The following is a 15,780-nucleotide window of genomic DNA, read 5'->3' on the forward strand; positions in this document are numbered from 1 at the left end:
AAAATCACATAATTCAAAAGGGGCAGGTGAGGGCCTATGATCACTATTCACTTCTCCAATAGACGAAGCATCATCTGAGATTATACCCGTTAGATTAGTTTCAATGCAAACGCGGTTAGTAAAGAGGTTCTCTTCCAAATCATCATCCATATACACAATGTTATCGTATTTATTGACAATATTTTGGAAATTTACTTTGCTCCAAGTTCTCAAAGGAACTCCTTCAATGTCAATCCAAACGAGGGGTTCCTTAATAATGAAATCTTTGGTAAAAGGGTTCAACTCCTTAAACCATGAGGAGACCACTTTGTGTTGAGTAAAATTATGACCGACCTTATCGAAATTAATCTTGATCTGAGCTTTAGGAGAGGATGAGCGACAACAAGGTGAGGAACAGAGACGGGATGTAGAAGTATTTAATACTTGATGTTTGGCAAAAAAAAAAAAAGACAAACCACTCGAACATTACTGTTATTTTATTTTTAATACTTGATGTTTAAATTAAAGTTTTTTACAATAACGTCAAAATTCATAAATCCCATGTGTGTGTACGAATCAAGCCGGTGCCTTCCCGTGGTCATCACTGGTACCTAAAACACATAACACTAAACACTATAAGCATAAGCTTAGTGAGTTCCCCAAAATACCACTCTAACACATAATAGCCACTCGAGGCTGTAACTCTGTTGACCCTCTGGTCAATGTGTCTCTGTGGGGCCCTCCAGCCCCAACTCTTTGTGCGCCCTCTGGCCCTAACTCTAAGGACCCGAAAGTCCCAACTCTGTAACTCTGAATCATGCATAACACATATCACAATAAATCACAACACATAAACAACATGCAAATACACTGGCATATATCTCTATAGTTCTATGTAACATAACTCTTTTACCACACTAGGTAAAGTATAATGAGAAGACTCACCTCAGGCGTCTCGGTAAATCTCTGACTCGATGGAAAATATTGCCTAGCCTCCGCCTATTCACAAAATAAATACTCTTATAAATATAACTCTCGAGACTAGACTCAACCTGCCATTGGCACTCTCAGAAAGGTAAAAGACTATTTTACCCTCCCCTCTTGTCGCAAGGAATCTATTGACAACCAAACCTTAAAAGTCAACAAAAGTCATCGGTCCCACTTTGACCCTACTCACCGAGTGCACCCTGGTGACTCGGCGAGTTCTCATATGTCCTTTAACCCTTTGTCTTGCTTAACACGCCGAGTCCCTCCCTATACTCGATGAGCCATACCAGCCATGAATCGCGGGGCCATCCCCGACTCAACTCACCGAGTCTCAAGAACAACTCGGCGAGTACCATCTTGAACACCAGCCCTCTAATTCCCTCCTGACTCACTGAGTCATCCCCCAACCAGGCGAGTCTACTCGCTGAACAATTTACATGAAACCCTAACCCTACTCGCCGAGTCTCAAGAACAACTCGGCGAGTTTATGGCATGCACAAACTCTATTGACCTCCAGAGGTCAGATCTGTTTCCCCAAACCATAGATCTGGCCTCCCTAAAATGGCAACCTAAAATGGCCTCCTGAGGTTAGATCTGTCACGTAAAGTTCGAAACTTGATGCTTGTATAACCACAACAAGGCATCAAAAGGAGATTTGGTCCCAAAAATGGCAACCTAAGTCCAATAACCCCAAACTAACTCATAAAGCTCCAAGGGTCATGGTCTCTGGACCTCTTTGAGTCCAGATCCAAGGCACAAACTCGAAGAGGGACCATTTGCTCCACATAATCACTCTCCAAAGGGGCTAGAAAACCCTAGCTCTAAAGATCAACACTAAAACTGAAGGAGGCTCGAACTAATACCTCAAAATGAAGTCTCTGAACCCTGGATCTGCTTCAATCGCACCTCCTCCTTGCTCTTGTCACCCTCTTCTTGCTAAACCAAGGATACAAGGATCAAAAAGTGACTTCTTCTCTCTCACATCGATTTAGCTCTCTTAGGGTTCTCTCAAGGGACTGATAGCCGCAATGGGAGGCTATAAGTGCCCTTAAATAGGCTCCAAACCTAGGGAATTAGGATTTCATTAAACAACGTGGACTCGCCGAGTCCCCTAATGGACTCGCCGAGTCCGGACGCGAACCCGGATGAACATCCGCGACTCTACTCGGCGAGTCTTGGCTATAACTCGCCGAGTTCCTCCACAAATTCCAAAATAAATAAATAAATAATATACCTGGAAATTCAGGATGTTACATGTACACTGAAATATAAAATTGAATAGACTTAAGAAAAAAAACACTATTAAAACAGTCAATCTTGAAAATAGTATAGTTATGAAAAATTATAAAGTAAGACAAAATTTATAAGATATTAAGAGCTTTGTAAGTACAATTAGTAAAAGCGTTACGATTAAAAAAGATCATTAAGATTAGTAAAAATGAAATATATAAACTAAATTATCACAATACAATGAAATATCATTATTTGATATTTCATATAATTGAAAGATGTACAAAATTACATTGATGATATACTAACATTATTCAAAGTTCAACCAAGACCAATGCAAAGTTATTGCGAACACCAAATAAATAAGAACAAATATAAAAGTTAGCATTTTTATTCAAAATCAATTTAAAATAAACCAATCATGATTTAGAAAAGAATTTTCGTTGATGATATACTAAAATTAAATCCATATAACATTTAACATTCCATAAATTATACTTTATAACTTTATTTGAATAAATAAAACAGTTGTCAATATTTAATGCAATGGAAAAAAATAGTATATCGGTTGTCAATATAGGCTTAAATTATGTAACATTATGATAGACGGAACGTTTAATTAGAATACTTTTGCTTATATAACAATATCATAACGATATGTGACAAGGGATGTCATTTAACAAATGAAACAAAAGATATTGTATACAAAGAGGTTCTTCAACGATTATAGATATTTATCAGTTTCAATATATCTTCTACACATTTCAATAATACCAATAACCACAATTTTTTTAATTATTGTGCAATATCTGAAGACATTTATATGTTTTTATGGCTAGTTTTCCAAACACCTTTTTACTACTCTTGTATCTTCTGTTGTTTCATTTTTTGAAGGAAGGTGCTAGGGTTTATTTATAAACATTATCTTTATGTGTTTTTGATAAATATCATGTTGTAAAACTTTTTCATATAAAATGTAACAGTAAGCTCTTAAACAGACCCCATCAATTTGCTTTAGTCAGCACATTGACTCTGTCAACTGTTTGTTTTTTTAGTGAATTGAAATGCCATAGAGTTTGTTAGATTAGTCATTAGCTAATAAACAACAAAAAGAAAAGATTGCTAATATAAAAAGGGACTAAATTTATGTGATATTACCGAATTGCATGAAACACTTTTAATTTTTTAGATCATGAAAGACTTGCGCAAAGACGAGTACAAAGAGTTTGAGAAGTTGATCCAAGAGGACTTGAAGGAGGTAGACAATCGGCTAGAAGAAGAAGAGGTTTGTATCATTATTCATTTATGCACATAAACTTAAATTATGCTTCTTTAAATACTTATTTTTTTTTAATTTCATTTAGTGTGACGCTGCTGAGATGATCGAAGAAGCCGAAACCGCAGAGCAATGGTAAGTAGCATTTTCCCTGACAGACATACTGTATGCATCATACATAATATGCTTGATACATACATTATGTCTGTATGTGCCTGATGCATATTATGCATCAGGCACAATGTGTAGTACTTGTGTCTGATGTATAACTTGTCTGACAAGTTATTCATCAGGCACAATGTGCTTGATACATATTGTATGTGTCTGTTGCATATTGTATGTATCACACACAGTGTATCATTTGTTTCTGATATGTTCAGACACAAAATTGGGGGATTATGTGGTTTTTGACTTGAGATTGAAATTGAACTTATTGCAGGAGTTGTAGGGAGAGAGTGGAATTATTGAAGAGAAAAAAATTTGAGCTTAAGGCCACAAGGTCAGACAAGCAAAAGCAAATTAAAGCTTCACAAGTGGTTGAGAAAGAAAGTAGTGTTGATGAGTCATCGAGTGACGTGGACAGTCATGATGATGTGGACTAGAGAGCTAAACATTTGTAGACACAGTTTCACTTGGTGGTTGGTAGCATTCTCCACACTATTTGCCTTTATGTTTTTTTCTGATAATTCACTTGCATATGCTCAAATTGACCTTTTTTTGTTGTAGATTAAAGTTTTTGACCAATCCTTCAAGTCAATGAGTAAGAGATACTGGTACTTCTTGTTTAGACATCACATATTTTCAAGTTCATCATCATCATCCTTGTAATCCAACCTCCTTATTAGTTACAATTTTACCCTTATGGTGTTAGTATACTTATATCTTTGCATTAGAGGTGTCAAACCATAAAAAGGTTGTAGCATTTTGAAACACCTAACTTTTTAACTATATATTGAACAAAAAATGGTCATACGATAAAAGAAGGCCTCTGCTTTTGCCATGTAAAAAGGGGATTTTTGGCATTGTGAGAAGTTGGGGGTATTTTAGTCGTCTACTTATGTTAGATTTGGTGTAAATTGTATCAGTTGCATGTTTTCATTGACACTGCCGAATAAAGACATATAAAATTAAGGGATTAATGACAAAACTACCATCCCAAATGATCATTTATATACATCTAACCAAATTTTAACACATTTTCGAAAATGACCTTATAACTCTAAATAATAGAAGGTTTTATAACCAACTAATAACAACTCTAAATGGCTATTATATCTGAAATTAATAATAAACAAAAAAAACACGATTCAACTTGGAAATTAAAGCCGCATGTAAGGAAAGTGATGCAAAAACCACATAGCATAGCCCAAATGCAACACATTTCTGGAAAGGTTGCATGAAAACAACATGATCGAATGCAATAGAAGGGTTTAGGAGCATCATTAACATTAATATTCCTTGTATTTAGTCTTTGAATATGTGTTTGTGAAACAAGATAAAAAAAAGAAGGCAACACAAACACCTTCAAACCAAGTTTTTCAGTGAATCTCAAACAAACATCAACCTCAAAATCATTCCATTCCACCAAACTTTTTCTTAAAAAGAATGCAACTATCGTTCCAATGTTCTTCCTTGCCTACCTACCTACTAAACGCAATAGAAGCCACAAATAAATCTACCGTTTGATTATAAGGGAGTTTGATTTATGGTCCTTATCCATCCCAACATATTATTGGTGAGAATGGCAGCATCTTCACACAAACTAGAAAATTTTGGTTGCATGACAGCATGCAGACATATGAGTTATCAATCTTTTAATGCACACATTTCCTTTTTGATGGTTAAATCGACAAAAAAAAAATCGTTTAAATAGTCAATTTTCATGTCTTATAGAATTGAAAGTTTTATGTAGTAATTAAAAAAATTATAATAACCAGTGTTATCTTTCTTTTTAGATCTCATCCGCTGAAAAGGATTATGAAGCAAATCCTCACGAGCTGTCATCAAGATCCGGAGAACTTGCATCATAATCAATACCAATAACAAGACATTAAAATCATCATGCCTCTTAGAATTTGTAGGACTAATAAAATCTTGATCATGTCTCTCAGAATCATCAATAAAATCACATAATTCAAAAGGGGCAGGTGAGGGCCTATGATCACTATTCACTTCTCCAATAGACGAAGTATCATCTAAGATTATACCCGTTAGATTAGTTTCAATGCAAACACGGTTAGTAAAAAGGTTCTCTTCCAAATCATCATCCATATACACAATGCTATCGTATTTTATTGACAATATTTTGGAAATTTACTTTGCTCCAAGTTCTCAAAGGAACTCCTTCAATGTCAATCCAAACGAGGGGTTCCTTAATAATGAAATCTTTGGTACAAGGGTTCAACTCCTTAAACCATGAGGAGACCACTTTGTGTTGAGTAAAATTATGACTGGCCTTATCGAAATTAATCTTGATCTGAGCTTTAGGAGAGGATGAGCGACAACAAGGTGAGGAACAGAGACGTGATGTAGAGGTATTTGATACTTGATGTTTGGCAAAAAAAAAAAAAAAAAAAAAAGAAGACAAACCACTCGACCGTTATTTTATTTTTAATACTTGATGTTTAAATTAAAGTTTTTTACAATAATGTTAATCCATGAAAAGAAGTGTTGACTTGGCAGAAGCAGTAGAAGAAAAATAGATCTTAAGATATTGTTTGTATTTTAAAAGGTAAAACACAAAACCGTCTGCATCAGCGGACCACATCTGCAGAAAAAGAGGTGGATCAAACGTCTGCATTCTGCAAGAAAAAGACTTTTTTTTAAAGTCTGCAGGCTGCTAAAAGAATTGAAGTATATAAAAAGTAATTTCTTTAAGCTTAAAGGATTCAATCTGATCTAATTTTCTAACGTAATTTGTAAAATTTAATAATGATATCCTAACTCAAGGACCCTTTTGATTTAACCATAACTTATAATCTCATCGTCTATCGAGTTGAGTTTGCAGTCTTCAATATCCATCCCAACATATTATCAGTGAGAATGACAGCATCTAGACATAGACTAAGAAACATTGGTTGCAACACATCGCTCTTTGATGCAGACAGCTGAGATATCAACCGTTGAATGCGCTCAAACAATGCACGCATATCCTCCAACCATGTAACTATGGGATGAGTCTCTAATCCCCTCTGCATAATTTTATATCTTCGCCTTAACGATGTCATCATGCGACAATTCTCTAGTTCTACAATTACCCTTCGCTGAAGCATTGCCATCATTTTCCTAAGATTACATTGCAATTGCCACGCCCAGAGCATCATCCAGACTTGTGGTTTGCCATGTTCATCCATATGAGCCTTGTCAGTCTCACTATCTGTATTTGCTTTACACTCCTTTACCAATATCCTCAGGTGTCTCACAAATACCTGTGCTAATGCTATATCCCCCATAACTATAATCTCCTGCAAGTCATAATACATTTCAAGTTTTTGTAATGTTACAATGTTATAAACTAGGAAAAATATATGGCATTGTGTAAATACCTCACGTGAGACCATTGGGAAGATGGAACTTGGAGAATTATCATCGTAGTTTTTTATTTCAGTACACGTGGTTACTTTTTCCAAGTATACACTTTGTTGAATACTTGGTACAAACTTTACTATCTTTGCATTCGCCAACACACAAGTTTTATATGGGCTTACTTCCATGCCTGAAGAAAAACGCTGCACAAAATATAACAAAACCAAATTACATATATGCATGTTTATACTTTTTTGTTTTTTTACGTGCTTTTTAGATTTTTTATGTGCAATTGGCCTAGGTGGTGTTGGTTTTGAAAAAAATTGGTTCTCAAGTTCTCACATACCGCTGATTTACTCATCCTCCGTTTGACATTCCTAAATCTGGGCTGCACCTGCACAGTCAAGAAACCAGACACAACTTGAAATTAAACACAATAAATAATAGTATGTAATGTCACATATAATAAAAACAGTTTCCTAAATATGTCTGTTTTTTTTTTCAGAATTCTGAATGAACATGTAGTTATGGAGGGTTATTTCATCGTGAAGTAGAGCAACCAAATGCAACAACTCCTGGTATACCTCTATTGAAAAAAGACGCTGCAGAAAATAAAACAAAAAGAATAGTTATGGAAGGCTACATCATCTTCAAGTAGAGGCTAGCCAAACGGAAGAATACCTTGTTTTGTGAAAGAAAAATAAAAGTGTGTTTGCTATTGTTAAGATTAAAAGATGAAAGAAGCAAATCCAATACCTGGAGAATCTGCAAGTTAAGTGTAAGAAGCTTGACACTATGGAGCTGTTGAAGCAGAGAAACTATTTTATGAGCATCTGCATTCCCTGCATCATAGAAGTAGAGACGAACCTTCTCCAAGTACCAGACTGAGTGAAGAAACTTGTATTTTTTTATTGCGGTTAGACAGAACATTAGAAATAAATTTGGAGAGGTGGGGCCGATCATTGAGATTTTCAAAATTCAAGTCAGGCATTGAAGTCCAGATAAACTTCCATCTAGACGACAAAACACAGGTTCTGATAGCATCTTTGATGCTCATAGAAGAAAAGATTTCAAGGATAAGATCATCCGTCAGGCTGCTTAGTCTATCATCGCCTCCTTCTACGTCCGTTGATTTTTTTCTTTTTCTTACAGATTCTTCCACCAGATCATTGTTATGCATTATTCCCTGCAATGCAACACATACAAAACAAACAAACCAAATTCTTATAATTCGCCAGGTGAATTCTAGAATTTCCAAAGGAATCAATATCTTAAACTTAATTTAATTTAATTCATAAATAAGAATATAAACAATTAATCCATAACTTGGATATCCTTTGTTGTCAACTTCAGTGGATAACAGTAAAAAGTAAAAACAGAAAACCAGTTCAAATTATCCCAAATCTACATAACGTCATTATAAGGCCGGCGCCAAAGTGTTCGTAGTTAAAATCCACTAACCAACAAGAAAATTTTCATAAGCAACCATGAGCGTTGCTTTTAATTGGTCAAAACCTGGAACGAAAATGGGAATGGAAAAAAAATCTTAGGTAACGTTTTCCAACAATTACATAACGAATTCATTCTTCACATCGCTATATAAAATTAGCAATTAGGTATCTAACAAAGAAATCAATGTTCCAGCAATTCAAAAAATTAGGTTAATAGTGTAGCCATAAACTTGTGCAATCAAATTCACAATCACAATTCATAAAGTTAAATGAAAAAAAAAACTAGGTTAGAACTTTTTATACTCACAGGAGAATGAGATTGCAAAAAAAAAAATCGAGAGCAACGATGAAGGGGAAGACGGCCTGCCTTGTGTCGTATGTGGATACCTTTTAAGTTTTAATCTTTTAAACTTTAAAATATCATATTTGCTCAGTTTGATTTTTTAATATCATATTTATCCTTAATAAACCTTCAAAATATCATATTTGCCCAAATTCATTTTTATAATGTTTTTAATATTTTATAATTATTTTTTATAACTTAAAATTACTATAATAATTAAAAAATTTAACGATATTATCCTTACGTCTGCGATAATGGAATGCGAACTTCTAAATTGTTGGAATGTTGTCCTCTTGATAAACAAAAATATTCATCTCCAATCCTCTCTATGGAATGTATATTTTGACTTTTTAGTTTTTTTTATTGATTATGTTGTAGATGAAGGATATTTTAAATATTACCATTGATATTTTGATGTTTAAAAAGTACATAAACGATATTTTGATATTTAAGAAGGGATATATGATATTTTGAAATTTTATGAATGTTAAATATGATATTTAGAAATTTTATTAAGGGTAAATATGATATTTAGAAATTAAGTTGGGTAAATATGAAATTCTCCCTTATTAAAAAGAAACCTTATAACATGAACGTTGATTGTATTTTAATCCTATATTTTCTACCCTTAGATAAAATTACTGACATCATCTTCCCCAAATGGAATTTATTTGATTCCAATAAAAGCTTTTCAATTGTCAAACAAAATTAACTTACATCCATTAAAATGGAATGTATATAATTCAAATAAAATCTTCCCATATTTTAAATCTTCAATTTCCGGTTGTAAAGATTTTAATATGGTCAACTTTAAAAACATATAAGTAACAGACCATTTCAATTAAGACATTAATATCAACCATTAATATAAATTTTTTTATATTAGTAAACCATTAATATAAAATCCATTTTTATTAGGAAACCATTAATACCAAAAAATCAAATTCAAATTAGCATATACATATATGATTCATTATTGAATCCGTGGCTCACACCTACTTTCAATCGTTGTTTTTCTTCAAACCTTCTCCTACAACATCATTCTTATTGTTTATAACTTCCATCATCATTCTCTGTTTCAAACATTCGTTGTTTTGCATTAGAAGGTCGGTACATTTTTTTGTTTTTTATATATTTTTCGATTATTTTTTGTTCCTATATAAAATGTATGTATTCATATATTTCGATTTTCTTTGTCACAAATTACATGAAATCGGCTAACTACTTTTCTGAAACTTTTCAAATAAACAGGAAAAGATGTTATGTACATTTAACAAAATAGAAATTAACTATCTTTGGAGTTGACACTAATTAGGAAAATGTTATTATTATATATATTAAAGATGATTATGATTTTTTTTAAATTATTATATCATAAGAATCCGGTTAATTTTGGTATGATTTTAAAATATTTTGGCATGATTAAGTTGTATAGGAAATAATATATAATCTATTTATGCATCCTTTAAAATTAAGTATGGAAACAATTTTGTTGACAGCTATAATAGCTTTCATACCTCTTTATGAATCATACCTCTTTATAGTTAAATACATTATATACGTTCCTTTTATTTCATATAAAAGTTCTTTCTAATTCTAATTGTTTTCTCTTTCATTTTACACCCATGACACAAAAAAATCGTGATGAGATCATCTTTGATAAGGTTGCTAACATTGATGCATCCAAAGAAACCTGAAACATTTGTGTTCAAGTACTCTTGCTTTGGAAGCAACCTTAAAAAACAACACAAACATGTTCAACAGCTTGGACTTGATTTTAATTGACGAGTAGGTACAAATTTTTCTTTTTATTATTATGTTGCTTTTAATTTATAAAAAATTAAACTCAACCAATTTTTTTCCCCTTACATGGCACTAAAATACAAGCAACAATAAAAAAAAATTCATTAATTTGAAGGATTTGTAAGGGAAATTAGTAGTTTTGCTATGGCCAGAATTGAAGATTACATGTTGGTTGATCATAAACATAAGAATAATTTCTACAAAACAACCCAAGTTCGTGTATCAAATGATTTTGTTGTTATGGTGGATCCTTATAATTTTGTGACTTTCCAAGATTTGATAGTCGGGAATCTCGACACTCGTGTTGCATGTGGTAAGATTTTATTTTAACATTTTACCTTATTCACACGTGAATATTTATTGTATTACACATCTATAATACAACAACCATTTTTTTGTTCAAGATTTTCTTGGCCAGGTTGTGTCGACTAATCTCATGAAAGTGATTATTGAAAATGCAAGGGAGAAACGGTTGATGAACCTGGTTGATCAGGATCTAAGTTAAATATATGTGTTTAAAATATTTTATTTTCTAAAGTATTTTTCTACTTGATACTATAAAACATGTCATTTGCATGAAAATGACATATTCATCTACACTTCAATATACATGTTTATTTTAGCATTACTTAAAACATTTCGAATCCACTAATTATAGAATTCACCTTTTATCATAATGTCATAAAGGAAATAATTCATTATTATCAGAGGGTCCATTTATGATCTTCTTACTAACAAATTGGTCCAATATGGTTAGAGATCTTTCACACATTTTTTTTATCACATGTCTTCATACTTTTAAGTTTTAATCTTTCATCTCTGAAATTTTATTTTTTTAGTTACATACGTTCATTGAAATTATTATTTTTTGTTTAACATTCCAACCTACTTTGTTTTATCTTTATATAGTAACAATAAAATTTATAAATTTAGACAACATCATGCATATTTCAAAATTTGTCATAGTATTATACTTTACAAAATACAATTCCCTCCAAAATATTTTTCGTCGGTAATTTCATCCATAATTTCACCCAATTTAAATTTGTATTTTCTTTATATATATATATATATATATATATATATATATATATATATATATATATATATATATATATATATATATATATATATAAATTATCCAATTTTTTCCCTCCAAAAGTATAACAAACATTTATGTCTTAGATAATGTTGCCCCATTATAATTATTAATTTCCAAAATATATCAGTTTAATGAGGAATTTAATTTAATGAAGGAAGTAAATGTTAATTTAAACAAGATATATATTCCATAATTATTACAAGAGTTTATTAAAAAAATATATCAAGATGTAAACATTAACAATTTTTAAAATGAAATTTCAGAATACATACAAATTATGGTGTTGTACACTGAAATATAAAATTGAATAGACTTAAGAAAAAAAAAACTATTAAAACAATCAATCTTGAAAATAGTATAGTTATGAAAAATTATAAAGTAAGATAAAAATTATAAGATATTAAGAGTTTTGTAAGTACAATTAGTAAAAGCGTTACGATTAAAAAAGATCATTAAGATTAGTAAAAATGAAATATATAAACTAAATTATCACAATAACAATGAAATATCATTATTTAATATTTCATATAATTGAAAGATGTACAAAATTACATTGATGATATACTAAAATTATTCAAAGTTCCACCAAGACCAATGTAAAGTTATTGCGAACACCAAATAAATAAGAACAAATATAAAAGTTAGCATTTTTATTCAAAATCAATTTAAAATAAACCAATTATGATTTAGAAAAGAATTTCCGTTGATGATATACTAAAATTAAATCAATATAACATTTTAACATTCCATAAATTATACTTTATAACTTTATTTGAATAAATAAAATAGTTGTCAATATTTAATGCAATGGAAAAAAACAGTATATTGGTTGTCAATATAGGCTTAAATTATGTAACATTATGATAGACGGAACGTTTAATTAGAATACTTATGCTTATATAGCCATATCATAATGATATGTGACAAGGGATGTCATTTAACAAATGAAACAAAAGATATTGTGTACAAAGAGGTTCTTCAACGATTATAGATATTTATCAATTTCAATATATCTTCTACACATTTCAATAATACCAATAACCACAATTTTTTTAATTATTGTGCAATATCTGAAGACATTTATATATTTTTATGTGTTCCCCGCATTTAGTGCGGGTTATAATCTAGTTATTTTTATTACTAAGCATGGCTCATTTTGAGCCTTTGGATCTCTTCAACTTTTGATCTCAACCGCATAAATTCCGTATTTTACATTATTTTTACCGTTTATTTGCTTCCTTCGCTTCTTCTTCCCCACGTTCGGCTAACCCCCATCTCCTTCAACTACTCACCTTCCGTTTTATTGGCGATCCATGACAACTCGTCGTCGCCCCACGGTCTCAACCATCACCGGTTGTCCCTTTCAACAAACATTTAATCTGAAACGACTCAAAAATACGACCCAAAAATTTCGTTTTTCAATATAACCAAAACCATAATCTGAATGTCATATCATAAAACCATACGTGATGTATCCCAAACATAATAAAAACACTGTACGGAAAACTATATCATACTATGTCAAATCAAAACAAACTAAATCAATTCCCGGGATAAAAGCTAAAGCTGTGGTGTGTGCGATGCTATCACCCCGAGCTCTTCCCTTTGCTTGCGGAGGTACCTGAAACCAAAACTGAAACTGTAAGCACGAAGCTTAGTGAGCTCCCCCAAACTACCACATACCATACAACATATAAATAACGCACATACTGGGCCTTGCCCGCTGCATCAGACCGAAGTCTGGAACTAGCTGCATCGGACCGAAGTCCGGGACTGACTGGGACCTTGTCCCCTGCATCGAACCAGAGTCCAAAACTATCTGCATCGGATTGAAATCCGGAACTAACTGCATCGGACCGAAGTCCGGAACTGACTGCGTTGGACCGAAGTCCGGAACTAACCGATCATGGCATAGCATAACACATAACACTATCATAATCACATATACTGTACACTGCATCGGAACAGAGTCCGGAACACATAACACAAACATGCTTGTATCACAAAGACATCAAGCACCCTAACTACGGGAAGGAAACTCACTTCGTAAACTGGCTGCTGAGTGTAAGACTCTGGAATCTAACTGCTGCTGCTCCGGTATCTCCCCGGCTACAAGTCCATAAACACACTCAATCAAATACTAAACATTGCACTTGGGTAAAATGACTCTTTTACCCTTGGTCACAGTCAACTCTCATTTGACCTGACTCGCCGAGTTGGGCCGCCAACTCGCCGAGTCTCTACCCTCACACCTCAACCCTACTCGCTGCTACTCGTCGAGTATGGCATCGACTCGACGAGTACCCTCTCGATCCAAGAACTCAGACAATCTTCATCCGACTCGCCGAGTCATATGAACAACTCGACGAGTTGTTCTTGAACTTAAGAAGATTGCCTTGGACTCGCCGAGTTGTATGAACAACTCGTCGAGTCCCTCCATTACTGAGTCTACCCTCAACTCGCTGAGTCCACCCTACTACTCACTGGTCCCACACGACAGACACCGCTCAAAAGGAAGGAATCGGGGACTCACGACTTGACTCGTCGAGTCGTTCTTCCGACTCACCGAGTCACCGCCATGCAACTATTCTACACTCGTTTCTGCTCGAATCCAAAACATACAAATGATAGATCTGAGTCCAATAAGCTGGTTTACCACGTAAAGTTTCCAACTTTACGTGCACAAACACATGAACAAGGGAAAAAAAGCTAAAAGATGCCTAAAGGAGGTAGATCTAGGGCTAATATGCAAAATAGCTCCAAAAAGGCAATAGATCTGGGCTCTACAACTCCCAAATATACAGATCTAAAGATATCTCGGCATAAGAAGGCTTCCATATCAACACAAAGCTTGAGAAAGGCATCAACTAGATCTAAAAAGGGCTTTTAAGCATAAAAAGGGAAAGAAACTAGAAGAATACCTCAAAGAGCTCTTGCTTTCCCTTGAATCTCTGCTCTACAATCCTTCTTCTTGCTCCTTTCTTCTTCTCCTTCTTCAAACCTTCACAAATGCACACAAAAATCACATACAAACACTCAAGGATGAATTAGGGTTTTTCTCACAGCTTCTGAGGGTGAAGGAGGCGAGAATGAGGGCCATAAGGTGGCTTAAATAGTGGGCAACCCGGGGATTTAGGGTTTCACCCAGACGGACAGACTCGCCGAGTCCGGAATATGGACTCGCCGAGTCTCCAGCTAACACGTGCTCGAAATCCTGACCCTACTCGGCGAGTCAGGCTATGAACTCGCCGAGTCCCTCTTGCAAAACTTCAAAACAAATACCAAGGAATTAACATACCGGAAACGGGTCGTTACAATTCTCCCCCACTTATCTCAGACTTCGTCCTCGAAGTCTGCTACGGCTGAATCGGCAAATATCTCCGGGTAGTGCGCTCTCATCTCCTCCTCAACCTCCCACGTCCACTCAGACCCCTTCCGGTGCTGCCACTGCACCTTTACTAACTGAATTACCTTTTTCCTCAAGGTCTTGGTCTTCCGGTCCAGAATCGCGACCGGCCTCTCAATATAATTCAGGCTGCTATCAACGTGAATATCCTCTAGGGGAACTACTGCTGACTCATCCACCAAACACTTCCTCAACTGAGACACATGGAAGGTGTTGTGGATCTGACTAAGCTCCTCAGGAAGATCTAACCGATAAGCAACCCGACCCACCCGGGCCAAAACCCTGAAAGGACCAATAAATCTGGGGCCCAACTTGCCCCTCTTCCGGAACCTGATGACACCCTTCCAAGGTGAGACCTTCAGAAGGACCATATCACCCTCCTGGAACTCCAAGTCCGAACGCCTCCTGTCGGCGTAGCTCTTCTGCTGACTCTGCGCAGTCTGCAGCCTACTACGGACCTGCTGGATCAAATCAGTCGTCTTGAGCACCACTTCTGTGCTCCCGATGAATCGCTGACCGACCTCGCCCCAACAAATAGGGGTCCTACACTTCCTCCCATACAGCATCTCAAAAGGAGGTCGATCAATACTCGCATGATAACTGTTGTTATATGAGAATTCCGCTAACGAAAGATACGTATCCCAACTACCACCGAAATCTAGAACACATGCCCTAAGC

General features: G+C 34.3%; 1 protein-coding gene across 3 annotated transcripts; it reads right to left on the reverse strand.

Annotated features, from left to right (window-relative positions):
• Positions 1–6,244: 6,244 nt before the first annotated feature.
• LOC145036580 (uncharacterized) lies at positions 6,245–8,831 on the reverse strand. 3 transcript variants are annotated; one of them, XM_078985038.1, is made up of 6 exons: positions 8,756–8,831; positions 7,754–8,183; positions 7,582–7,599; positions 7,344–7,391; positions 7,018–7,200; positions 6,245–6,936 (listed from the first exon to the last, which is right to left on the reverse strand). In XM_078985038.1, exons 2-6 carry the CDS (start codon positions 7,958–7,960, stop codon positions 6,460–6,462), a joined length of 933 nt encoding a protein of 310 aa, XP_078841164.1. In that variant the 5' UTR covers positions 7,961–8,183; positions 8,756–8,831; the 3' UTR covers positions 6,245–6,459. The 3 variants fall into 3 exon arrangements, with proteins under 3 accessions (XP_078841164.1, XP_078841165.1, XP_078841166.1); XM_078985039.1 differs by having other exon boundaries at positions 7,754–8,512; positions 8,756–8,816; XM_078985040.1 differs by lacking the exon at positions 7,582–7,599 and having other exon boundaries at positions 6,246–6,936.
• Between the last annotated feature and the right edge of the window lie 6,949 nt (positions 8,832–15,780).

This window comes from Lactuca saligna, chromosome 3 (assembly GCF_052625555.1).
Source record: "Lactuca saligna cultivar CGN05327 chromosome 3, ASM5262555v1, whole genome shotgun sequence".
In the NCBI taxonomy this organism is placed as follows: domain Eukaryota; kingdom Viridiplantae; phylum Streptophyta; class Magnoliopsida; order Asterales; family Asteraceae; genus Lactuca; species Lactuca saligna.